This window comes from Barbus barbus, assembly GCF_936440315.1.
Source record: "Barbus barbus genome assembly, chromosome: 47".
Lineage (NCBI taxonomy): Eukaryota > Metazoa > Chordata > Actinopteri > Cypriniformes > Cyprinidae > Barbus > Barbus barbus.
In genome coordinates this window covers 7,058,244-7,084,799 of record NC_136725.1, presented here as the reverse complement: position 1 = coordinate 7,084,799, position 26,556 = coordinate 7,058,244, and the positions used below count along the sequence as shown (strand labels likewise).

Here is a 26,556-nt window from a genome sequence, read left to right as displayed (position 1 = left end):
GTTCCTCTCACTGCTGCTCAAGTATTGCTCATTTTTTCAGCTGCCTTGGGATCTCTGGGCCGCTTCAATAACTCCAGTGAAGGCTGCCATAAACAAACTACTACTCAAAAACCTGAGGGCCCAGAGAGGTGCCTGCCTTGAGAATACTAGGATGCCCATTTCACAGATTTGCTGGTCCGAGGTTTCTCACACTGCTGCTTCCAAGGTTCCTGCACTGTGAATGCCAAACTAAAGATTCCAGATGTGCCGCTCCATAACCTGCTGAGGTCAGAGTATCAAGCATCACACCATGGCAGCTCCCGTTTCAAAGCTTTCGAGAGGTTCCTGACATGAGTCATGACTGACCGGGGTCACACAGATGCTTAGCTCTCTCAAGCTCCCTGGTCCCCGAGGATCCTGCTAAAGCTGCTCTGGTCCAAGAGGTTCCTCTCACATCTCCAGTGTTTCCTGTCTCTGCTGTGATTCCTCCATACATTCCACCTATATGCCACATTAAACACACTTTGTGATTGTTAAAATGCATTGTTTTAATAGGAAAACATCTGGAAATATTAACTGTTCCTCTAGAGAGGTTAAGCCTCTCCTTGTACCATCACTTTCAGTGGTACTATGAATAATAAGACAGCCAGGTAAGTAACAGCTAAAGAGGAGCTACACTAAGTGGCGCTTTATTGACTATCTGAAGCCCACAGGTGAGCTGGTGAGTATGCAAGATTTATACACAATTAGGGGCAGTCGTGGCAGTCGAAGGTCATGGGTTCGAGTCTCTGGTCCGGCAGGGATTGTAGGTGGGGGAGTGAATAACTAACACTCTCTCCACCCTCAATACCACGACTGAGGTGAGACCCTTGAGCAAGGCACCGAACCCCCAACTGCTCCCCGGGCGCCGCAGCATCGGCTGCCCACTGCTCTTGGTATATGTGCACTTGGATGGGTTAAATGCAGAGCACAAATTCTGAGTATGGGTCACCATACCTGGCCACAAACCACTTCCCTTATTTTCCCTTATTATTAATACACAAAGACATTTAATTACATATTAAAAGACATTCACTTTTATTGCAATTGTAAACAGGTTTTGATCTTCAATCAACAAAATTCTCATTCTTAAGTCCTGTCAATTTCAATACTGCATTTGACAAGTTATTAAACAGCATCTGTTCTTATAAAAGCACTCTTCATTAATTTCTTAACACTGTTCCTTCTTGTTAATTTTTTTTTTAATAAAATTAAAATATATAAACAGAATGGAATCTTTTGATTGATCAGAAAGGCTCATTTGCATGAAAATTAGAGTCAGAAAGTTAGAAACGTATCAAGCCCCAGCCCATCTGTCAGTAGTATTAATACTTGTAGTTTGCCAGGGCTGTGATTGTCTGTGAAACTTGGAAAGAGATTTTCATAGATTTTTTTGTCATATATATTCATAAAACTTGACTTTGGTCAGCTGAAGTAAAATCAAATCACACATCCTTTCTTTTAAACTAAAGATACTTTAAGGCACCAAGAATAAGTGACATTATACTAAATGCACATTTGCAGGAAGAATTAAAATAAAAATTCTAAAGCTTCTTAGCATATGCATGAAAGTTATATAGGTCACTGAGGCTGTATTCAAGTTAGAGGTGAAACAGACTGATTTAACCACAGTTAAACACAGGTAAATCTCAAATCTATGGAAACCTGGCACATGATAGTGCCCACCAAACCCACACACTCAAGTAGCAGTAGTAATCAATATCTATCTAGTGCACGTTCTTGACAGGTTTCAAGAGATTCACCCACAAAGTTTAATATGGACAGATTGTACAAAAATGATGTCAAATAATTGTTTTCTCTATGGCTTGGTAGTTTGTGAAACTTGCTGATTTACCCGCAAGTGACCAGAATGAAATGAACATTTACAAATTTAGCTTTTAGAAACCTAAAATAAAAAATTACAGATAATTATTAATATTTGCTTGTTTTAGTCATTTGTTTTTGAATTTTAGTATATTTATTTATTTATTTCAGCTTTATTTAAATTAAGGAAAACTATTTTTGGTCATTTTAAGTGATTGTACTTTAAGTACCAGGCCAAACTTTGTAGGGGACAAACAACGTAATAGAGTTTATAGTCAGTCAAAACTTTTTTATAGTTATTAATTATTTTAATAATAAATTACTTTGTATTTTAATTAAACCAGTAAAGCTAGCAAGTCCACTAATGAATCCCATTTCTCATTTCAGTAATGATAATTGTGCATGTGCTTATTTGTAATTACCTATGTAATAACCTAAGAAATTCATTTTAAAAATATACAGCACAGGTCTGCCTTTCAAAAATCCAATCTTTCATCTCCATACAAGATTTTATTGCTTATGAACCCAAAGTAGTTCCACAGTGCTCCTCTGTCAAAGTTCACCTTTGAGTGTGGTGTGCAGGTCCTCTTGGTCGATTTTGGGTGTCTGCTCGTACCAGCGGTGATGGGCGAGCAGAGCCAGATTACGGGCGGAAATGGCACTCATCTCCATGGCACTGGCCGCCCACTCCACGGCATTAAGGTAGTAGAGGCGATCATGCAGGATGAAGGGAGGCGTCCTGCGGTGCGGCGGGCTGTAGGAGGGGTACGCGAGCCAGCGCTTCTCCGACACCGAGTCCCAGGAAAGGAAGATTTGCTTCAGATTCTTCTCAGAAAGTGGCTGGGAGGAGAAGATCTTCCATACTTTGCGTTGGCTGGCAGGGCTGCGGGAGTAACCCTTGGGAATCTTCACTGGGACCAGAGAGCCCAGGCTGTGGATCTCAGAGGCTTTGTTGTCCTGTGTGAGGACGTTGGAAAAAAAGAAGTTTTCTGGCTTCTCTGTGGTGCCCAGATAGGACACATTGAGCAGACCATGGACCAGCGTGGCCACCGTTTGGTGGTAGTGGCCAGGGAAGTGGGTTGGAATGGGTGGAGTAAAGCCTGAGAAGTTGATGTCAGACATGCCCTGGTGGAGAGGTGTGGCAACTACAACTATGTCGTACATGGAATGGGCGGCGCCAGACTCACCAACATAGTTCACTTCGTAGAAATTTGCAGCGGAACCTGAAAGGCGACAAGAAAAAGGATATACATGACAAGACTGTTTGGGGTTAGCAAGAAATCAACTTATTGACCCCAAACTTGTGAACTTTTTTTGGCAGCGCGCATAATATATAAAAAGATTATCTATAATGTTCAAAGTGGACTGTACCAGTTTTGGATGGTCTCATCTTCATGGAGATGGCTGTCACACGAGCTGGAACAAGTTCAGCTTTGCTGTGGTACAAAAGCCCAGAACAAACCATCTTATTCCCTCCATCCACTGCCCATAATCCTGAGTCGGCTCCTGCTAGTGCAATAGCACCTACAAATACAATGTCATATTCACACACTTCTGTATCTAATAAATCAGTTCTCCCCAACGGATTTTGTGGGAGGGCCATTTTACACTGGTAGAGATGCAAAATATCATATTTGCAACATCAAATTTGTGATACAAAACTTACTGCAAAAATGCCTAATAAATTATTACAGTTAATGTTTTCTATGGCATCTGAGGAAATGGCAAATAATAGTGTACACAACTGAGAAAAGGAAAAAAATATTTTTAAAAACTAGTTTAAAACACGTAGCAACTTCTAAAAAATTTATTATTTGCATTAATGCGGGTTTAATTCTGAAAAACCTGATGTAGAAAAAATTTTAAAGGTAATGACTCTAAAATGTCAATTGGTGTAAGTAAAATATAATTACATATTTTCCTCAAATAACTGTGAATGCACATATCTTGATCATTATTTTAAAAATGTTTTTACATTTTTCAAGGTAAAAAGATTTTTTTTTGGAAACATCATTAATCATTCATTTATAAATATTAGGTTTTCCAACAGTCGCACCACATGACATCTTACAACCTAAACTTATCTTGGCTTGTCATAAAAAGCTCAAATTATCTGATATTTTAAGACACTTACTCACATTGACAAACAGTGATAAGATAATTGCACATTAGTTGCACCAGATGATTCTGATTTGGCACACACATAAAAAAAAAAAAAAAAATACTATAAATTTATTAATATTAGTTTGATTGCTTATTCGTCCTGATAAATAATAATAATGAAAATGATGCAAAGCTATTTTTTCCCTACTGGAATGAACTTTCATTGTATGTATAAACATAATTTGTAATGCGTTTTTTTAACTAAATTAATCAATTCAGTCATTTCACCGACCCACTTGTTATTAATGAAGAATTGTTATTACATATAATACAAGCATACCCACAAATCCATTGATTCGGACACTTTGGCCGTAGTTGACTCTTGTGATGGGTGTTACGACGTCATTGAGAAAGACCTGAGAGAAGCCCTCAGCCAGCATGGCCTCCTCCAGCGTCTGATTGACCAGAGTGAGGAAACCGTCTCCACCCATAGCATGAAGAAGCTTCTCCACGCTGGAGAACGAGTAGCCAAGCTGCTGGTACTGATATATCCTATAGAGAGGACAGAAATGGACAAGAAAATGGATTTAATATTAGCTGGTTATGTTCAGTCTATTCACCACTAGAAAAAAGTTATGGTAACACAACAGACAAACCTCATAAACTTGTCCAGTATGCCCTCCACCCACATATGCATTCGAATGAAGCTGAATCCATATCTCCACAGCATGCGTATGAAGTTCACTATGAACCAGTCACTCTCTTCGAAGGTCAGCTCCTTCCCGTCAAATATCGCCAGTTTAGAAGGTACATCAGCACGAGGAGACAGACCTGATCAAAGAGTATGGCATATGCAAGGTTATACCGAAAGTATCCAGTTCTGCATTTTAGAGAAGAACATCATAAGGAAAGCTTGAGAGGGAAGTGCATACTGACCGAGTCTGTCCAGAAAGTGCTTCATGTGCAGGTTGAGGGGGTGAATAATGGATCCTCCCGTCTCATACTCATATCCCCCAATGTTTTCAGTGGCCAGACGCCCTCCAACAGTCCCAGCCTCAAACACTTCGATCTTCACTGCCGGTCCAAACTCTTGTCTCAAGAAAAACGCTGCTGACGTGCCTCCAATACCACCGCCAATTATTGCTGAAGAAGAAATGCACATTTAGCCTATCAGATCCCACCAAACACAACCCTATACTTGATGCATTCATATCTAAGACCTCTACATTTTCAAAAAGAGCAAAACTTTACTACATGGCTTCTGTAATCTGATTGATATTCTTTTATATACTTTTTTAGCAAGTAAAAGGCCTTTTACTTCCTCCTTTAGCTGCATATTTTATGTGTGCTTAAAGATGAACACTTAGTGGAGTGAAGCAATTTAGGTTTACTATCCACAAATCATTTTTTAGTAATATCAAGTTCATATGTGAATGTCAAATATGAATATCATTAGGCTTTTGAGGAATATTTATTTGTTCATCTCTCAATCATCATTGTATTGTATTGCTTTATAAGTTTTGCCCACGCAATAAAACACTATAGAGCTTTTTTCTCCAGTATGAGCGCCATATTTTCACTATATCAAATGAGTCATAAAAGCCTGAAATATCAAATACGATACTCAACACAAAAGCAACCCTTTTTCTTCTATATTTTGTGTAAAGTTTTAATAGACTTTTTTTTAAATCAAATTTTCTTAGTATTATTTCATATGTCAGGCTTTACAGGGATTAAAGTCTTACAATTCTTACACAACAAATGATTCATGTGAACTTTACCATACCAATTTTCTGTGGTGCCTCTCTGACTTCAGGTGCAGAGGCAAAACCCTGACAAAGCCCAAAGAAGAGGAGAGCCTCCACCGACAAGTGTCTCAGAGCCATTCTAGGGATTCAGTGTTTCACAATATTAACATCTGAAAAACAAACGGCAGGAAAATTTAGCTACATGAGATCAGATTTTCATATATGAAATGTCGTTTGGAAAAAGGTGGCTGTTCACGGTCTAAAGAAAAGGTCAGATTTCGTGCTTTACAAGACAAATCATGCAGCTTGCTACAGATTCATATTTTATTATCTGGTCTATAACATGTTAGAGCGGAGGAAACCATAAAGATGTTTGCATGGGTGTGAAATACGACTCATTCCTGCGATTCTTTTACCTTATGACGTGACATACAAATAAAAACAGTCCTCTGCCTTTTTATTTTGTTTCTCGTTGTTGTTATTCACATGCCACTGTCTGTATTTGTTTATGAGTATTAATAAAAAAATATTTTTAAAAGCCTTTTTACTCCAAGGTTTTTTTTGGAAGCTACTCATTTTTACTATTTTCTTCTTCTTTTTTTTTTTTTACTGTTTATTACCAGAAATTGAGAGTATTTATACATTAACCTCGATTCATTTTGTGATCCCTATTTATTTAATTAAATACAAACAAAAAAGTTTAAAAATTTTGTATTACATTAGAGTAAGGTTATTTTAGTATATTAATACAAATTTATGGATTTAAAATATATAAAGTCATCCAGGAGCCCCTTGGAACCTGGTTGAGAACCTCTGATGTAAAAACATAAAAATATACATATTGCAGCTTTTCGATTGTTTTATGATTTAAGCTCATAAACACAAAGTCGTCTACGTTTGTATTTACATTAAAAAAACAAATAAAAAACTCATAGCATTTTTCCGCAGATTCGTCGCTTTGGGCTCCGTCTGTTTTTGAACACACAATTTCGACATTCTGATCATGTGAAATGTAATAAAAATACTCATTTTTAATGAATGGCATTGATAATAACTACTGTAGCCAGAGAGCACAAAATCTCATCGATGCAGTTGAGAAGTTTGCTGTTAAACTATTCAGTCAGACATTTGTCATGCATGTCACGTTCAAATTTACGCAGCTGTAAAAACGATGTTTCTCACCTGTTTAAAGGTCGGGACGAGAAGTTAAAATAAAGTCTAAAGGTAATAAAGTGCATAAAACAGGTGCGCGAAATCCAGCAGCCGCAGATTCGTCCTTCGGATGAAGTACGGAAGCGGAAACAGGACGCGCTCCACGGCGGAAGTGGCGTGATTACTGGGTAGCATGCTTTAGGTGTAGTAGGAGGTGACCTTAATGAAGAATTATAGAATTGCAGGATTTTGCTTTCATTTCAAGTTGATATATTTTAACGTTTTAGTAATGATTTCCAGGCGTTGTTAGTAACATGTGTTGGTTTGGAGTCGCTGGTTGAAGTAGTAGCTTTATAACTAAGGTTCATTGAATATAAAAGCTGTTGATGTGAGCTCAGGAATGGCAGAAGCAAAGCAGGCTCGCGTGCAGAAGGCAGTGGAGGATATGGTTCACAGTCTGGAGAAAGATCACATCCGTAAGATGCAGGTAAGCGTCATTGTTCATGTTCCTCCTAAAAACTGAATGCAGAAGTAGCACATCTAGATCCTATCCAGTACTGGACATCTGTGATGGTCAACATTAATGCACTAGGCTTTTATGCCACATCAGTTTATAATTAAACTTCTAATAATTTTTTTAATTACCTACATCATTTTATTTAGCTAGAATGTATTAGTTGGCAGTAAGATCATCAAAGAATCCTGGAATAAATGTAGCAATGCTTCCACACACTCACAAAAAGCAGATTACTAATAATAATAGTAATAAATGTTTCTTGAGCAGCAAATCATCATATTAGAAGGATTTCTGAAGGATCGTGTGACACTAATGATGCTGAAAATTCAGCTTTTCCTTCACAGGAATAAATTATATTTTCAAATCTATTCAAATAGAAAAGAGTTATTTTAAATTGTAATAATAGTTCACAATAGTACTGTTTCATCAAATAAGCTCAGTCTTGGTGAACATAAGACAAAAATATCTTACAGAACCCAAACTGTAACAGAAGTCCACCAATTATATCATTTTCTATTAATTCATTTACATTTTATTATTTTTTAAATAGTAATTTTATTGTTACATGTAGTCTCTTAATATGAAATCATAAAACTGCTCGTAACTGTAATATTTAGACAGCAATTAGGAGAAATGTTTTAAAATGTTTTGGCAAAGTTTAAATAATTGTATGTATATCATGTTACACTGTCAATATTTGACATGTCAACTACTGGTAATGTGCAGTAATCTGTTTTGTTATTGATTCTATTGATTTACTGTATTGACTTAAGTCAGCTGTAATTGCTAAAATATAGTTTTTGACCACTTGTTAGTGAAAGGTTGATTAAGTAATGGCTCATGATGCTCTTTTGATCTTCAGGGGCGCATGTTCCGCTGCAGTGCAGAGTGTTGTGAGAATCCCAGCCACTCCATGAACCAGGTGCACCAGTGTATAGACCGCTGCCACGCACCGCTGGCTAAAGCTCAAGGACTGGTCACCAGTGAACTCGAGCAGTTTCAGGTCAGTCGACTTCTGTCAGCCATCATTCACTTTTAGGGCCAGATTTATTATCTGCCTGCATCAGCGCAAACCATCTTTTGGCATTAAAAGTGTACTGTTGGGATTTACTAAAGACCTGCAGTGAAGAATTAGCGCTGAAAAGGTGTGGAGACAGTTATTTTTGCGCCTCACCTTGTTGCATTTATAGGAGTTTCCCTTTCAGACTCAACATTTATGGGAGGAGAGTATTTAAATGAATCACGCAACACAGTTTATTAACGTTTGCGCTCGTCAAATTACTGGTATTTGTGCTATTATTTAACGCCCAAAAAAAGCATGTCTTACAGCAGGCGGGAATTTGTGCTGCTTTAGGTAGATTGCGTCTGTTTTCTTTAATGTGTGCATTGTTTGTAAATCACCCGCAGAAATTTCCCCTCCCATCAGCGCTTTTATGGATTGCGCTATAACTCTAATTTGCCCAATTTAGTAAATCTGGCCTTTAATCTTATAGCTGGTATACTGTGATATAGACTAACCATTTATTCATCTACAGGATCGTCTCACGAGGTGTACAATGCACTGTAACGACAAGGCCAAGGATCTGTTTGACTCCGGGGCGAAAGAGCCTGCCGTGCGGTCGCTGATGGACAGCTGTGTGAGCAGCTGTGTGGATGAACACCTGAACCTGCTGCCCAGCCTGACTCGCAAACTGAAGGACAGCCTGAACTCAATACCTCAGTGAAGCCTGTGGCCGAAGCTGTACGCAATGATTCTTGTGGACTCATGAGTTTACTGGATGGAAGAATATGATCTTTGCCGTCACCTGATTGTGATTTGGTGAATGGCATGTGCTGATTTCTGCGTCCATATTGTTTGTGGTTTTTGTACAGACAATAAATAATGTGATCGAACCAACTTGCTTCCTGTTGAATGACAAAGGGAGGGAAACAATATATTATCTAGCAAAAATATTAGGGTCAATCTCAAGAAATATCCAGGACCTATTTCACCACTAAATAAATAAAAAAGAATATATGCCTTATAATATATAAGAATAAATTACTTTCAAAGAATATATACCTGCCTCAATATATACCTAAAATAAATTTATATATATATATATATATATTAGTGCTGTCAAACGATTAATCGCATCCAAAATAAAAGTTTTCACACAATATATGTGTGTGTACTGTGTATATTTATTATGTATCTATGAATACACACACAGTATATATTTTGGAAATACATGTATTTACATGTATATATTTTCATATAATTTATATTACATATATGTAATATATAAACAAAGCATATTTTTCTGAAATATATGCATGTGCGTATGTGTATTCATATAAACACCGTACACATAATGTGAACAAAAACTTTTACTTTGGAAGCAATTAATCGTTTGACAGCACTAATATATATATGTATATATATATATATATATATATATATATATAGACCATTAAGATTTCAAATAATATCTAACAATACAGATTAATACAAATACAATAAATGAATAAAATATCAATATTATACATCTTGTTAGTATAAATTGTGCTAAATGCCATCATACTGCTTCACCATGTTTCACAGACGATGATGTTGTACAGTGCCCTCCATAAGTACTGGAACAGTAAAGACAAAATTGCTCTGTTGGCTGTGGAGTCAAGACATTTACAAATATGATTAAAAGATGAATATGAGACAAAACTACAGAATGTTACATTTTATTATTAGCCGTTTCAACACATACATGTTTTACCAAATAAAAAGAACAACACTTTCAGAGTTCATCCCACTCATTGATGTGAGCATAAGTATTGGGACAGTTGAACATAAGGCAGATATAAAAGATTAAAAGCTATTATTTAGTTGCAGATCCCTTGCACACAATCACAGCAGTGAGTCTGTGACCCATAGACATCACCAGACTCTTGCTCTCATCCTTTGAAATACTTTCCCCAGTCTTTAATGCAGCCAATTCCAATTGTTGCTTGTTTTGGGGAGTTTCTGCCTTTACTCTCCTCTTCAGCTGGTGAAATTCATGTTCAATCTGATTTAAATCTGGAGATTGACTTGGGCAACCTAAGACTTTCCATTTCTTTGCTCTTATAAATTCCTCGACTGAACTGGCAGGGTGTTTTGGGTCATTGTCCTGATGCAATATGAAGCACTTCCCAATGAATCTGGTGGCATTTTCTTGAATATTGGTAGGCAAGATGGTTTTGTACCCTTCCAAATTCATTCTGCTACTGTCATCATACATTAAGTCATCAGTAAAGTTGAGAGGGCCTGTTCCAGAGGCAGCCATGCATGCCCATGCCATGACACCACCTCCACCATGCTTTACAGATGAGGCTGTATGCTTGGGATCATTTGCAGTTCCCTTTTTTTCTCCACATTTTTGCTTTCCCATCACTTAGATAAAGGTTCATCTTTGTCTCATCGGTCCATAAACACAGTTCCAAAACTCTTCTGGCTCACCTTTGTGCTTTTTTGCAAACTCTAATCTTGCCTTTCTATTTTTGGTGCTGGTCAGAGGTTTGCATCTTGCTGTGTAGCATCTGTAATTCTGTGTCAAAGTCTCCTGAGGACAGTAGATTGTCAGAGCATCACCCCAGCTTTCTGGAAGTTGTTGATGATTTTACAGACATGTCTTTTAGGGTTCATTTTCACAGCTTTTATGATTTGTCTGTCATCAACTACTGTTGTTTTCTCAGCCGATCAGGTCGTTGTTGGTTGCTGGTGGTTTCTAAACTCTTGATTTCTCCATGCTCTTTGTTTTTGCTGGAGCTCTAACTGACTTCCTCTTTTCTTTTAGCATCCAAATTGCTTGCTTTTCTCTCAAAGTCAGCTCCCTCATCTTCATCCTGGTTTGTGTGTGTCATCATCGAATCCAAGATTCAGAATACAGAAGTAATGGATATAACTGATACGACACATTCCCTGCTTTTAATATCTGAAGAATTAATGCAACAGGACACAGCTGATCACTTAGAAAGACCTGTGAGGCAACTGTTACAATACTTTGCTCACATCAGATAGAGGGATGAACTCTAAAAGTGCTGAACTTCTTAGCTGGTAAAACATCTATGTGTTGAATCACCCAATAATAAAATGTGGCATTCTGTAGTTTTGGCTCATATTCATCTTTTGTAAATGTCTTGACTCCACAGACAACAGAGCAATTTTGTCTTTACTGTTCCAATACTTTTGGAGGGCACTGTATGCTTTGGATCATGAGCTGTTCCAAGCCTTCTCCATACTTTTTTCTTCCCGTCATTCTGGTACAGGTTGATCTTAATTTCAGCCATCAAAGGAATGCTTTTCCAGAAGTGGTCTGGCTTTTTTTAGATGTTTTTTGGCAAAGTCTAGTCTTGCCTTGTTTGCAGCTTGTGGTGAACCCTCTATATTTGTTCTCGTGAGGTCTTCTCTTGACTTTGACAGTGACACGTCTTCCTCCTGGAGAGTATTCTTCTCTTGGCTGGATGTTGTGAAAGGTTTTTTTAGTTACCACGAAGAGGATTCTCCGATCATCCACCACTGTTGTCCTCTGTGGACGTCCGGGTCTTTTAATGTTGCTGAGCTCACTAGTGCGTTTTTTTCTTCTTTTCTCAGAATGTACCAAACTGTTGATTTGGCCACTCTGAATATTCCTGCTAGCTCTCATTTGTTTGTTTTGGTTTTGAAGCCTAGCAATGGTCTGTTTCACTGGTATGGAGAGATCCTTTGACCGCATGATGTGGGTTCACAGCAACAGCTTCCAAATGGAAATGCCACACTTAGAATCAACTCCAGACCTTTTACCTGCTTATTTGATGTAGCCCACGACTGTCCATGAAACAGCTTTTGAGTCAACTGTCCAATTACTTATGGTCCCTTGAAAAACGGGGAATGTACATATTAAAGAGCTGTAATTCCTTAACCTTTTCTCCAATTGTGAATGTTCTAATTTTCTTGAATATGTTTTGGTCAGTAGCTTAAATAATAAAAATTCTGCCTGTATAAATATACTATACATTTTATGTGTGTATTTGTGTATAAAGAAAACCATCCTGTTCAAACATGTTTTATTACTGATGTTTTTCACACTGCAGTTTCAAAAATTTAACGCAATTTCTTCTGTCTGTGGTGTTTTAACGAACATATTTCATATGACGCTTTGGTCCAACAATATTTACATTTAACCAAAACCACATTGTGTATAAATATTGAAAATTGTACTGCTTGATTGGACACCAGTGGAAGTCACTTGAAATGCCCTGTTGGTAAACCAACACATGCCCGTTAACCCTTCACTGCTCCTACATCAGCATGCATTGACGAATAATGACAACATGTATAACATTAGCACCAATTTCAAACAAGTTCAACAGTACAAAACCAATATTTTTTTTTTACAAAAAAAAGAAAAAAAGACTAGGAATGACTGACTAATTAATAACCAGCCTAACAAGTTTAAATATAAAACAACTTCCAAACAAACACAAACAGAATCAAATGAAGTTCATGACCAAGAGCACTTACTCTTAGCTCTGTTGCTGATATATAGAAAATTATTTAAAAGGCACCTGACTATTTAAAAAATTAAGCATACAAATAAAATGACTGAAATAATATACATGAAGCTAACAAACTGTAAATCATAAGAAGGCTAGACTGGTGGCTGATGGAGGTTTTATGGAGTGTGGCGTCACGACACACTGCGGGCGCTGTTCTCCGGCTCCGGTGTGTCACCTCTCCTCTCACTGGACGGGGAAGTGTAGAGGAAGTTACAGCACACATACAGAGGAAAAGACAAGAGCCGGCTGTCCAGATTCATCACCACATATTCCTGCAATTGTAACACAAAGGACCAGTTCAGTCAAGTCAAGCCTTGAAGTACCTGGAAATAAAATGATTTAATATTTAACATTAAGACAGAATACCTGGTCCTTTTCAAGGGTAACAAGCTGGTAGCCAGTTGACCGGCTGCAAACCACTTTTCCACTGTTATCAAATGAAGCAAGGCGCAATCTGAAAAAGGAAAAAAAAAAAAGTAATAAAAAAAATACTAAATACTAAATTAAAAATAATGACTTAAAAATATATACGTAATATATTTTGAAATATTATTCAATATACATTTTATTTCAAGCAAGACATGCTACAGTCAAAACTATAACTTTTTCATGCATTGGTCAATTTTGAGATTTTAGGCTATTTTTTGCTTTCATAACATGCTTTCAGGCTTGCAGAGAGAAAACATACAAAATACACATTTATTTTATTACATTTTATCCATTTCTAGCTGAAGGTTTTGATTACAATACATATAAATACTTTCAAGACCATTTTCTCTGGGGTTTTTTTCTCCTCCATTGAGCCAGAAATATCCACTTCAGTAACAGTTACACTCAAACTTTACAGTTTTTACAGAGTTCATATATCATTTGTCTGAATATAAGAAAAAAGAACGAAATAAATAATTTATGCAGTTTAGTGAATTTTAATTATATAATGCTACTAATATAATACTAATATAGCAACTATCCAAACCAACCTAGCAACCGCATAGCAACACCCTAGCAACCACCCCAGGTACCCTAGCAACCGCATAGCAACACCTTAGCAACCACCCCAGGTACCTAATAGCAACCCCATAGCTACACCCTAGCAACCGCCCCAGATAACCTACCAACCACCCCAAGTACCCTAGCAACCGCATAGCAGCATCCTAGCAACCACCCCGGTTAGCCTAGCAACCGTCATAGCAACACCTTAGCAACCACCCCAGGGCCCCTACAAACCACATAACAACACCCTAGCAACTGACCTGGGTACCTTAGCAATCACTTAGCAACACCCTAGCAACCACCCCAGGTACCTTAGCAACCACATAGCTACACCCTAGCAACCGCCCCAGATAACCTACCAACCACCCCAAGTACCCTAGCAACCGCATAGCAGCATCCTAGCATCCACCCTGGTTAGCCTAGCAACCGTCATAGCAACCACTGCAAGTACCCTAGCAACCACATAGCAACACCCCAGTAACAATCCAGAGCACCTTAGCTACCAAATAGCAACACCCTAGTAACCTCCTCGAATACCCTAGCAACCACTCTGAGGTCCTTACTGTGTGTTCACACCAGACGCAACTTGCGCAAATAAATTGTGCTATTCACAAATTCACTTCACAACAGATGCAAATTCGCGTCATGGGAGGGGCTTCTGAATAAACACAAACTCGTCAGTGGGAAAGTAGTTGTAAAATATGGCGAATAAGCTCAATTTGCCAGCTTTAGCTAGCTTGTAGTCTCAATATGTATATAGCTCAAAGAGTGTTTTTTGTAATTTACCAGATTGTCCGACCTCCTCACTCACTTTCTTCCAGACAAGATCCTTTTTATTCCTGTTTCTATAAAAGTACGAAGATGTATCGTACAGCTCTGGGTATCCACATACAGCGATGACGATTTTGTCCTCCATTGTTGTTTCAGTTTTCTTCCTCCACTCGCTACGCCGTAATCACGTCACTAGTAGAGCTCCTGATTGGTTAACGCCGGTGAATATTCGCCAAAGTTCAGATTTTTCAACTCTTAACGCTTCATTCGCATCTGGTGTGAACGCACCATTAGCATCTATCTATCTATCTTTGTAAAACTACTTTAAACTTCAAACTATTTCAGACTGAAAACCATCAAACTTAAAACTTTTCAAACTTTCTGCTCGGGCTTTCTCAAGCCTTGACAAACTTTTTTATCTAGTTATATAATGCTTCTTTTGCATATTACTAAGAAACATATATATCCAATTTATGTACAAAAACATTATGATGTTGATTTATATTTTATACAGACTGTATGTTATATTATTCATTCCCCCACAATATGTGACCCTGGACCACAAAACCAGTCACAAGCAGCACAGGTATATTTGTAGAAATAGCCTTAAATATATTGTATGGGTCAAAATTATCAATTTTTTTTTTATGCCAAAAATCATTAGGATATTAAGTAAAGATTATGTTCCATGAAGATATTTTGTAAATTTCCTACCTTAAATATATCAAAACTTAATTTTTGATTAGTAATATGCATTGCTAAGAACTTCATTTGGACAACTTTAAAGGGGATTTTCTCAATATTTCGATTTTTTTTTGCACCCTCAGATTCCAGATTTTCAAAAAGCTGTTTCTCAGTCAACTATTGTCCTAACAAACCATACATCAATGGAAAGCTTATTTATTCAGCTTTCACATGTATAAATCTCAATTTTAAAAAAATGACCCTTATGACTGGTTTTGTGGTCCAGAGTCACATATAATATAATATAAGAAATAATCTGAGGTGTAACAGCTCACCGGTACGCAAGGTGGCGTCGTGGCTGTAAACTGACAGCGCCTCCACATGGCTGACTGAGGGCGTTTCTCTTAAAGATGATGAAACGATTTGTATAGGTCACCAGCAGGTCAAAGCCATAATTGAACCCCGTCCATCGCCAACAGTACTGTACAGACAACAACAATGTATACATTCCATTCGAAACCAGCAAAAGACAATAAATTTAACAGGAAGAATCTAACTCACATCTCCATCTTTGGTCAGTTTTCGGCCACAGCGCATGCTGTTCAGCTCAAACTCCTCTTTATTGGCCTCTTGTGGCCTGTAACAATCATATTCACTTATTTGCAATTCACACCACATGTTTAATGTTTAGCAGTGAAGATGTTTAGGCCGTTCTCTCACCCGTTATCGTTATCGTGTTCTGTCCTCAGCATGGCAAACCACTGCTGTTTGTACACGGCGCTTAGCCACTCTGATAACGACACAAGAGGAAGTTGAGTTCATATACGCCCCACTAATCTCAGCCTCAGACAACAATGGACCATTTGAGGACAAGCTGATGAATACTGCACACTAAACCAGCTAAATCTTTCTCAGAAAACTTTAATCTGACTGGAGTCCGAGTGCACCAGTAAAGTCTCACCGGGGGGTAGGATGTTGTCCCGTTCCAGCATGCGGGCTGAGGCCAGGTCATTTATGATGTATTGCAGGCGGATGTGTCTGAAAACAGGGACGAAGGGCATCCCATCATCTGTGTTCAGAAACGGATCCTCTTCTCCAGCCTCTGTGTATGAGTGTGCCAGTTAGGAGAAGGTTATATAAATGCACTTATGTATTTCTATGAGTGCAACGTACCACTTCTTCTTTTACACAGCCAGGCGTCTGCATCAAGCAGAAGTTGTTTGATAGGCCCATCCCAGGATGGATTAAGCTGTAAGAACATCCACTAAAAAAAAAAAAAAAGTAAAAAGAGAGAACAGTGATGTAGTTTCAGTGCACCACTAAAAAAAACACCAAATTTAACCCTGTAAAACCAGGACATACAAAATAATAGAACATTGAACTATAAAAAATACGTTTAGCATAATATGTTATATTTGGCCATTTATAGTAATTGATCGAGCACAACAAAAATGTATTTATCATTGTATTTACAATTTTTGAAACACTGGGTTACACTTTATTTTAAGGTGTCCTTGTTACAGTGTAATTATACATTAAGTACTGAGTAATATTAATAAACTACATATACTCACTATCTGGTTAGGGTTAGGATTAGGGTTTGGTTTAGGGTTACTTGCATGTAATTATGCATAATTAATTGTTATTATAATAGTACGTCCATGTAACAAGGACACCTTAAAATAAAGTGTTCCCAAACACTGTTCATGTTGTTGTTCATAAAGGAATCTTTATATTTTGCTCTGTGGTATTTAAAAATGAAAAAAAAAAAAGGTTATAAACCACAATTTTGAAATTTTATTATATATATATATATATATATATATATATATATATATATATATATATATATATATATATATATATATATATATATATATATATATATATATATATATATATATATATATATATATACACACACACACACAAATTAATGCATAATTAAATAAATAGCAAAAACGCTGTTATATATACTAATATATAAATAATAATATTATGGAAAATAAATAAATAAATAGCAAAAATACTCTTACAGTCAAAACCAATAACATTTTAATATTCACAGAGCAGGCTGCACATATATAAAAATGATAAAAATATCTGTTTGTATTGTAAAAATATATATATTAAATTGTACATTTAATTTAAAGATAGCATTTATATTTTAAGATATATATATTTAGAATAGGAACCATGCCATTTAATCATTTAAATGAAATTAATTTAAATTTTTCATTTTAAGATATGTTAATTTTAAAATATAACTATATATAAAAGTAATTTCTTTATCAAAATAATTAAGAAAAACATAAATTGACTTAAATTATTAAATAAATGTATTGCATTTAAAAAAAAATTAACTATTATTTGATTTCACTTCACTTTCACTTTTTTGGAAGCATTCTAAAAATGTTTCCAAAAGATCATAGATTATCCATTAAGTGGCAATAAACAAAGCAGATCATATACAAAATCTTTTAGATTGTGCCCATAGTATCATAAAATGCTATGATGATACATGATGTCACCTACCTTTTTCAGTGCCGTGTAGACGTCCATTTCCACTTGCATTACGAACAGATCAGAAGACTGAATGAGCTGGTCCATAATTTCTGCCCTACACACATATTAAAATAGACCAAACATAAGCACTAAAACCTTCAGATGAGGTCAGATGAGACTCATATAGAGCAAGACTGTACCCGAGCTCCTTCATTAAGTCCACATTCTGATGCGTCATCAGGTTATTGAGGAGCCACTCTAAACACCTGCAATGCACAGAGAGCATGCAACATGTTTATTACACTGCAGATGTGTCAGAGAAGGACCAGACAGGAAATCAGACAAGACTACTGACTTCTTCATGACGGAGTCCAAGCCGTACATGGTGGCTGAGTTATAATAGCTGCACACGGTCTTCACATTCACATTCTCCTTCATGGTCTCGCCACACTGCTGGATCAGTCCATCCTGGGAAAGACACGGAGCAAATTATTAAAGGATGATGCTAGAAAGGTGATTACAGAGGTAATTTCATTCATTACAAAACAACTAGATTTTTATATTTTCAACACAAAAATGTGAGTGGTGCATGACTGCACTAAAGTCACCAGTAAAGTGTAGTGGGTAGCTATCAGGGTGTTGCTCTATATTTGCTAAGGTGTTGCTAGGTGATTGATTCTGATTGGTTGTGTATTTGTTGTTTTTTATTCCAGTAGTTCAGATTTCTATTTGCCCTTGCATTTGAACTGATCAAAACACAAAAACTTTCAATTTAAAATGTATAAAATGTAGTGCTGTCAAACGATTAATCATGATTAATCGCATACAAAAAAAGTTTGTGTACATAATATATGTGTGTGTACTGTGTATATTTATTATGTATATATGAATACACACACATACAGCATATATTTTGAAAATATTTACATGTATATATTTATATTCATATAATTTATATTATATATAAATATATTTAATAAATAAACGTAGAATATTTTTCTGAAATATATACATGCATGCGTGTGTATTCATATATACACATAATAAATATACACAGTACACACACATATATATTACGTAAACAAAAACTTATTTTGGATTAATCGTTTGACAGCACTATTTACAACTACAAATTTAACTATTACTATATATTAATTATACAATTTTCACACAAGTTTTGTTTATTTATTAAAAAGCTCACTTAAAAAAAAAGTAATTGCATGCAAATACATACACTACTGTTCAAACATTTGGGAAAGCCAAGTTTTGTTTTTTTTGCTCGCCAAGGCTGCATTTATTTGTATCAAAAATACAGAAAAACAGTAATATTGTGAAATATTATTACAATTTAAAAAAATGTTTTATTTACATTTAGCAGACGCTTTTATCCAAAGCGACTTTTAAATGTTTTATATTTTAAACTGTAATTTATTTCTGTGATGCAAAGCTGAATTTTCAGCACCATTACTCCATATGATTTGCTGCTCATAAAGCAATTATTATCATTGTTGAAAATGCTATATCTTTGTGGAAACAGTGATTTTGCTTTTCAGGATTAATTGACGAGTAAGTTCAAAAGAACAGTAGAAGTCAAAAAGAAAAAACTCCTGACCCAACTCTTTTGAATAGTAGTACATTAACTGAAATTAAACAGTTATCATAATCAACAGGCAATAAAGGCAAAATATACAGATTTGTAATGTTTAACCCAACCGTACTGATACAACTATGACTACCAAAAATCATTCTTGCAATATCTAGCCAGTTTGATCATTTTATGTAGCTAACAAGTTAACAACAAGAATTAACAAACATTTTTTGGTTTGCAATCCATAAAAATTATCATGAAAAGATAAGACATATTGTTGGCTCAAAAGAGGAAAGGAAAAGGCTATAGTTGCATTATAGAGTAATTGAATGTCTTTAAGGAATCAGATGGTAATGTTTTTAACACTGGACATACTCACCAACTGAAGCATACAAGCAGCAGCGAGAATATTAACAACTCGACTTGGTTTGATCAACACGTCATCCCTGTAGAGTGACCCAAAAACCACTTGCAGGGCTGCAGGCGGAGAAGAAAACATGGTCAGGATATGAATGTTTGGTGTCAACAAAATAAAAACAACATCTTTAACTTGTTTATTGCATCAAGGAGATGTTAGAAACATTCTTAGAATCCTCACCCTCTGTGTCAATATTCTGGTCTGGGATCTCAAGCTCAATAACCATCATGTTAGACTCCTTCCAGGATCCACTGAACATGCTGGAGAAATAGCCAGACTGCAAAATGAGAGGAAAAAACATTTCAATCAAAGCAAAACGAATGTCTTCAGCACTCTGTTATTAGGAGAACTGAACAGCTGGACCAACCTGACAAAGGTAAATTTTATGCATGTTCCACTCCTGCCCCAGGGCGCGGATTTGGATGTCACTGTTCTCCCCATTCAGAAATAGTGTCTGGTAGATGTACTTAGAGGTGCTTTTTAACTTTTTCCTGTCCACAAAAAGAAGAATGCATACAAAAAAAGCCCCCCAAAACATTAGAAACATTTAATAAATACCACGCTATTAATGTGACAGTGCAGGCCACATTTTAAGGATCATGTGAAACTGAAGACTGGAGTAATGATGCTGAAAATTCAGCTTTACCATCACAGGAATAATGAATGTAGGAAACCCAGAAAGTCACATATTTGATTTTCTGTGTTTATGAATTATTCTTAATAAATTAAAAAATATCATTTAATAAAACACAATATTTAACATTTTAAATGTATGTAATCAGAGACAGAGTGCAAGCATGTGTGTCTAACATAATTCTGTATTTTTCACAAAACAAAATCATGAATATTTCTAGTCTGTCACCATTGTCCTCTGCAAAGGGGAGAAAGAGTCCAAACCTATTCAAGCCAATTACTGATGCCAAATTTCAAAAGAACAGTACTGTGTGTTAACTGTTTATCATATGTCTAATAAGTAATAATATAAAAAAACAAAATTTTGTCTGAAGTATTGCGAGAGCATCGTATTGTGAGATCAGTGTTGCTTATCAGACTGAATTGTGACATGAGTATTGTGTGACATGTATTGTTTTACTGTAATTTTGATCAATTATATGCAGCCTTGGTGAGCAAGAGTCTTCTTTCTAAAATATTCAGAAATTCTAACCAACCCCAAACTTTTGAACGGTAAGAAAAGCAAAGGAGAGGACGTGACGTGTGGCCAAGTATGGTGTCCCATACTCACCATCCAAGTGCACACACACAGCAGTGAGTAGTGAACAAACACACACACCTGGAGCAGTTGGCAGCCAGTACAGAGTCTCAAACCCGTGACCTTTGACTCTCTAACCATTAGGCCATAGTAATGCACGTGTTCCTCTCACCTGCGTGGCGTGTCCAGCGTGTCCTCTTCCTCGGGCTCGCTGTCGCACTCACAGTGTGAGCTGCGTTTCCTCTTCCGGCACTCACAGCTGTGTTTGTTCCCAGCGCACTGCTTCTCCACAGCCTCCTCTGGGCCCCGGGGTAACGACTGGAAGCGGCTCCCAAGTGAACCCATAATTATTCAGCCTACAAAACCAGACAATACCCATTTAATCGTGTTACCAAACTGGTTAATAACACTGACGTGGCATGACAACTGTACAACCAGTGAATTTGTACTTCTAATAAAAATAGTATAATTTAAACACTGCATAAAGTGAAGTCAGGTTATCTAAAGTGAATTTGCCTAAATTAATGTTATTTCACATTCTAATGGTTCCAGTTAAGAAGCTTCAGCACAGAAACAGTGAAGTGAGTGACTGTGGCTGACAAGCATTTCTTGATGTCGATTTGTGTGTATCACCGTTACATTATCTTAATCCTGAACTTATTATTTTTGCATACGCTGTCGTTTGTATGTTACAAAGCACTGGTAAACACATTCTCGCCTCTTGTAAACACTCACCACACGCTTCTGCCTCTCAAAACACCCTGGATTCTGCTCATAAACCGCTCTGCAAATGCATCATTAGGCGTAACGGTATAATGAACGCATATATTAGCTGTTAATAGCCGTACATTGAAATCGGCTGTAAAATGTGTAATAAATGAATCCTCAGTCTGAAACAAACGCAGACTGGTAAATAACAAACAGAAGGGATGTGTCTCTCCTCCACGTCAAGGTTGTCTGTGGTGTTCTCCGGGTGCTGCTGCCACCTAGAGCCGCGGAGACGCTACAGCGTTACTAAATATAGGCTACCATTTTTATTTATTTATTTATTTGTATGCATGTTTGTTTATTTACTTTTCTGGTGTTAAAAAACCTTTTCATACCAAAATGTTGTTTGATGTCCACCAGCAGTTTATTATTATGAAATTAAACAACTTTAACCATTAGAGAATGGTGTTTGTAAATTCTTATTTAACAATAAAAAAATGAATAAATAAATATATAAACGACTAAATTAAAAAATTAAAAAATAAGAAGAAAACTAAAACTTTAATCCCCTGAAGATTTTAAATAAATAAATAAATAATCAATCAATCAATCATTAGGGAACTTTCTGTATAAATTATTTTAGATTATTTAAGATAAAACACCTTGCAACGTTGTGGTTGCAAATAAATAAATAAATAAATAAAACTTTAAAAGAATGTTCCTAGAACATTATTATTCTAGGAACATTCTAAAAATAACCAAACGGGAACCCAATGTTAATGTTCTGTGTTTGCTGGGTTAGAGTTGTTCTACGTTATGTCGTTTTGGTCGTTTTGTTTGACTTTGTTTTATTGATTAGTGTTCATCTTAATGGTCTCTCTGCCTTGTATAACAAATTTGCAATAACCATAATACAATAAATATATTAAATTAATTATTTAAATTAATTTGAATTAATTGTCAGTTTTTAATTTTTAACTTTGAGGACAAAAAAATGCCTGCTGAAATATCTACTCAAATGAAATGTTTTATAATTAATTTTCCTGCTTGTGATATTGTGATGAAACAACTAACTTGACTCGTAATCTTTAAACTGCAAGCTTCATTTTTTTCCACTATTTTAAAACAAATATGCTGGGACATTAAAGTTTACTGCATAACATAAATGGCTTTGGTATTCAGCTAAGATATTTTCATTCTCTCTAAAATAGAAATGCAAAAATGCTGCAACCCAAAATCAAACCACAGCCACTCTGTGACGTGCTCAGCTTTGACCACTAGAGGCGCTGCTCGTTTCCAGCAGAGCCATTGTTGGGCGGGGCTTAGGACGGAACCAGCCAATGAGCGTCCAGATATCTCCGCAGTGCCCTATATGGAGCGAGTTTTGTGCCAATATTTTTCAAACAAATCCAGTGTTTTGGCAAATAAACACAATCTGCTTTGCAAAGAAAAACTCGACTTTCAAACAAACGCAAAGTGATTTTCAAATACAAAGCTGTTTGAGAGAAAATAAAGAGGTATTCACAAATATATGTATTGTGTGTTACAACTGTGAGACTCATTTGCCTTTTTATGAGGAAACTTGGCTTGATTTTTCTCACACGAGTGCGGGCTGATTTTCTCACATGTGCAATTGAGCAAATTTCTTTTCCAAAACAGCAGATGGCGCTGTTGGTCAATTTACGCTAGTCTCCCGAGACCCGAAACACCTCTTTACCTTTTCAGACTAATATGAGTGGGGAACAGGTGAGTTTCTGTCTTACTAGATCTATAATTAACCATTTAGATATCCCGCGATCCAACAGAGGGTAAGAGGTACGGAGAATGGATCAGTTTTTATAGGGAAAGACAGCCTTGTTAAATGTTTAGCCAGGTCACCTCTGATTTTTGAACTAATCAATCATGTTAACAACTTTACAGCACTTGTTGTGATTTTCACTGACACTGTAGTAGGGTTGCTTTGTGAAAACATCTAAATGGTTAATTAAAAAAAATGGTTAATTATAAAAATCGCTCCATAGCCCTACCTCTCTGCGGAAGCCGAGCTTTCCGGGTGCTGTGTAGGGCTGTATACCTTGGAGAACCTGGCGATACGATACATACCTCGATACACAGGTCACGATTCGATACGTACCTCGATACAGAGCTGTCTCGATACGATTTGATACAATGTGACACGATTCGATACGATTCAATAAAAATACATGGGCCAGAGCCAATTAGTTAATGCTGAACACATTTACTCAACAAACAGAACTCTGCATTTTTCTTCAATTTATTGAAGACAAAAGTGCATTATAACAAAGTGCATTTTGCTTAAATATTTGCAACTTTAAGTGCTCTGATTAATTGTACACAAATTGTATTAATCTGGAAATTACCACAAGTCAACATTTAACTTTCCAAGGGTACAGTCTGAGCTCACACAAGCACAAAATCTTCTTCTTATTATTCTTAACTTCTTATTAAATCTTCTTATAATTCTTTTTTGTGACACCATGTACTGCCATAACATATTTCACTATGAAATCACTTAAATGCTACATCTTGCTTTAACATTTTCCATGAGTTTTTTTAAACTCGCGGGCGCCGCTGCGCCCCCTAATGGCTGGGCGGAGTATCGATACTAAGGGCTAGAATATCGATACTGTATCTTTTTTTATTATATCGGTATGTATCTAAGAATCGATATTTTGAGCACACCCCTAGTGCTGTGTGTCTGAGACACGTCCCTCGCTCTCATGCGGTGAAGTCTGCCTGTCTGTCGGGTATGAAAGCGTTTCGGTCGGTTTAAGACTGAGAAACCAGCAACGGATGCAAACAGCAATTAGTCAGGTTTAAAAATGGTCATTTGACTGGGGGGTTCCACCTTTCAGTGGAAAAAACGCAATTCATCTGTTTTTCTAAGAAAAGGGTAAAACCCACAATAGATCTTAAGATATATGGACAATCTCTCAAACAGGTTAATGACTTAAGATATCTTGGTGTGTGGTTTGATAGTAAACTTACTTTTAAAAATCATGTCAGAAAATGGTAGATAAATGTAAGAAAGCAATCAATATTTTGAAGTGTCTTTCAGGGTATAACTGGGGGGCGTCAGGCTCTTCTTTGAAAAGAATTTATATTGCAATAATCCGATCAGTGTTTGACTGTGGATGTATAGTATACAAAACAGCAGCAAAAACTACATTAGCTGAACTGGACTGGGTGCAGGCCAAAGCTCTCCGGCTGTGTAGTGGAGCCTTCCGAACATCACCTATCCCAGCGCTGCAGGTAAGTAGGGGAGATGCCTTTAAATCTTAGGAGGTTAAAACTTTCTCTAGCATATTGGGTAAACTTACAAGGACATGAAACTACACATCCTACAAAACTGGTGTTAGAAGAATGCTGGGAATATGGTCGCATTGTGAACAGTAGTTTTGGATGGAACAGCAATAAAGAGGCAGATGACATGGGAATCAGTACTATACCTTGCAGCAAAAATGTTAACTTGAGCACAATTCCACTTTGGTTTTTCTGCTATCCTGTAGTTAATCTAGAAGCTAAAAATATAATCAAGACAGGATTGTATCAAAGTGTACAGCAGTATCTAGAAGTAATGTATAACGCTTACAGAAGTGGGGATAAAATCTTGTATAACCAGGCCAGGAACAGACTAACAAAGGAGATCAGAGTGGCTAAAAAGAACTACTCTGAGAAGTTGAAAAAAGAACTTTCAGCCAACGATCCGGCGTCGGTATGGACTGGTCTGAGGAACATCACCATGTACAAGACACCACCCCCACAGTCTGTGGAGAATCAACAACTGGCTGACGATCTCAATGTGTTCTACTGCAGATTTGAAAAGGCCAGACTGACACCCAGCACCCGCTCTGATCTGCACTTCACACATTCACCTTCCCCCCCTGCAACCCCCCTTACTCCCTCCCCCACCATTCTACCTGCGTTTAAAGTCTGTGTAGAGGATGTGAACCGGGTCTTCAGAAAACAGAAATCTAGGAAAGCTTCAGGACCAGACGGTATTTCACCTGCCTGTCTAAAAGTCTGTGCTGACCAATTGGCCCCCATCTTTACACAAATCTTCAACAGATCTCTGGAGCTGTGTGAAGTTCCCCGCTGCTTCAAACGCTCCACCATCATTCCCGTCCCCAAAAAGCCCAAAATCACTGGACTTAATGACTACAGACCTGTCGCACTCACGTCTGTGGTCATGAAGTCACTTGAGAGACTGGTCCTGGCCTACCTGAAGGACATCACTAGACCCTTGCTGGATCCTCTTCAGTTTGCCTACAGAGCAAACAGGTCTGTGGATGACGCTGTCAATATGGGACTGCATTACATCCTGCAACACCTCGACAAACCTGGGAATTATGCAAGGATCTTATTTGTGGACTTCAGCTCGGCCTTCAATACCATCATACCTGACCTTCTCTCAGACAAACTGAGACAGCTCTCTGTGCCCTCCTCCATCTGTCAGTGGATCACCAGCTTCCTGACAGACAGGCAGCAGCTAGTGAGGCTGGGCAAACTCACATCCAGGACTCTCACCATCAGCACTGGCGCCCCTCAGGGTTGCGTTCTCTCCCCACTGCTCTTCTCTCTCTACACGAATGACTGCACATCAAAGGACCCCTCTGTCAAGCTCCTGAAGTTTGCGGACGACACTACAGTCATAGGCCTCATCAAGGACGGTGACGAGTCTGCTTACAGACAGGAGGTTGAGCAGCTGGCTGTCTGGTGCAGCCTTAACAACCTGGAGCTGAA

General features: G+C 37.1%; 3 protein-coding genes across 3 annotated transcripts; 1 reads left to right on the top strand and 2 right to left on the bottom strand.

The window, feature by feature from the left end:
- Positions 1 to 1,972: 1,972 nt before the first annotated feature.
- LOC306865610 (prenylcysteine oxidase 1-like) lies at positions 1,973 to 6,990 on the bottom strand. The gene is made up of 7 exons (XM_079410318.1): positions 6,876 to 6,990; positions 5,732 to 5,863; positions 4,882 to 5,088; positions 4,602 to 4,776; positions 4,286 to 4,497; positions 3,214 to 3,366; positions 1,973 to 3,065 (listed from the first exon to the last, which is right to left on the bottom strand). The coding sequence occupies exons 2-7, from the start codon at positions 5,829 to 5,831 to the stop codon at positions 2,395 to 2,397; spliced, it is 1,518 nt and encodes a 505-aa protein (XP_079266444.1). The 5' UTR covers positions 5,832 to 5,863; positions 6,876 to 6,990; the 3' UTR covers positions 1,973 to 2,394.
- Positions 6,991 to 7,008: 18 nt separating this feature from the next.
- Positions 7,009 to 9,358, top strand: LOC306865609 (protein FAM136A-like). The gene is made up of 3 exons (XM_079410317.1): positions 7,009 to 7,332; positions 8,225 to 8,365; positions 8,898 to 9,358. Exons 1-3 carry the CDS (start codon positions 7,246 to 7,248, stop codon positions 9,084 to 9,086), a joined length of 417 nt encoding a protein of 138 aa, XP_079266443.1. The 5' UTR covers positions 7,009 to 7,245; the 3' UTR covers positions 9,087 to 9,358.
- Positions 9,359 to 12,407: 3,049 nt separating this feature from the next.
- On the bottom strand, positions 12,408 to 22,078 carry LOC306865388 (germ cell-less protein-like 1). The gene is made up of 15 exons (XM_079409958.1): positions 21,820 to 22,078; positions 21,257 to 21,440; positions 20,242 to 20,365; positions 20,055 to 20,151; positions 19,836 to 19,933; positions 18,224 to 18,336; positions 18,069 to 18,134; positions 17,899 to 17,983; positions 16,537 to 16,627; positions 16,325 to 16,465; positions 16,084 to 16,153; positions 15,925 to 16,000; positions 15,699 to 15,844; positions 13,282 to 13,369; positions 12,408 to 13,187 (listed from the first exon to the last, which is right to left on the bottom strand). The coding sequence occupies exons 2-15, from the start codon at positions 21,427 to 21,429 to the stop codon at positions 13,047 to 13,049; spliced, it is 1,509 nt and encodes a 502-aa protein (XP_079266084.1). The 5' UTR covers positions 21,430 to 21,440; positions 21,820 to 22,078; the 3' UTR covers positions 12,408 to 13,046.
- Between the last annotated feature and the right edge of the window lie 4,478 nt (positions 22,079 to 26,556).

Bases quoted from the DNA above. Each gene is read 5' to 3' on its own strand.
- LOC306865610 (XM_079410318.1), bottom strand. From the start codon at position 5,831: ATGGCTCTGAGACACTTGTCGGTGGAGGCTCTCCTCTTCTTTGGGCTT. The intron at 5,089-5,731 runs GTATGGTAAAGT...TTTCTTCTTCAG, and splicing joins AGAGGCACCACAGAAAATTG to CAATAATTGGCGGTGGTATT. The intron at 4,777-4,881 runs GTCAGTATGCAC...CTCTTTGATCAG, and splicing joins GCACTTTCTGGACAGACTCG to GTCTGTCTCCTCGTGCTGAT.
- LOC306865609 (XM_079410317.1), top strand. From the start codon at position 7,246: ATGGCAGAAGCAAAGCAGGCTCGCGTGCAGAAGGCAGTGGAGGATATG. The intron at 7,333-8,224 runs GTAAGCGTCATT...TTTGATCTTCAG, and splicing joins ATCACATCCGTAAGATGCAG to GGGCGCATGTTCCGCTGCAG. The intron at 8,366-8,897 runs GTCAGTCGACTT...ATTCATCTACAG, and splicing joins GTGAACTCGAGCAGTTTCAG to GATCGTCTCACGAGGTGTAC.
- LOC306865388 (XM_079409958.1), bottom strand. From the start codon at position 21,429: ATGGGTTCACTTGGGAGCCGCTTCCAGTCGTTACCCCGGGGCCCAGAG. The intron at 16,001-16,083 runs GTGAGAGAACGG...TGATTGTTACAG, and splicing joins GAACACGATAACGATAACGG to GCCACAAGAGGCCAATAAAG. The intron at 13,370-15,698 runs GTGAGCTGTTAC...TTCCTTTTTCAG, and splicing joins CGACGCCACCTTGCGTACCG to ATTGCGCCTTGCTTCATTTG.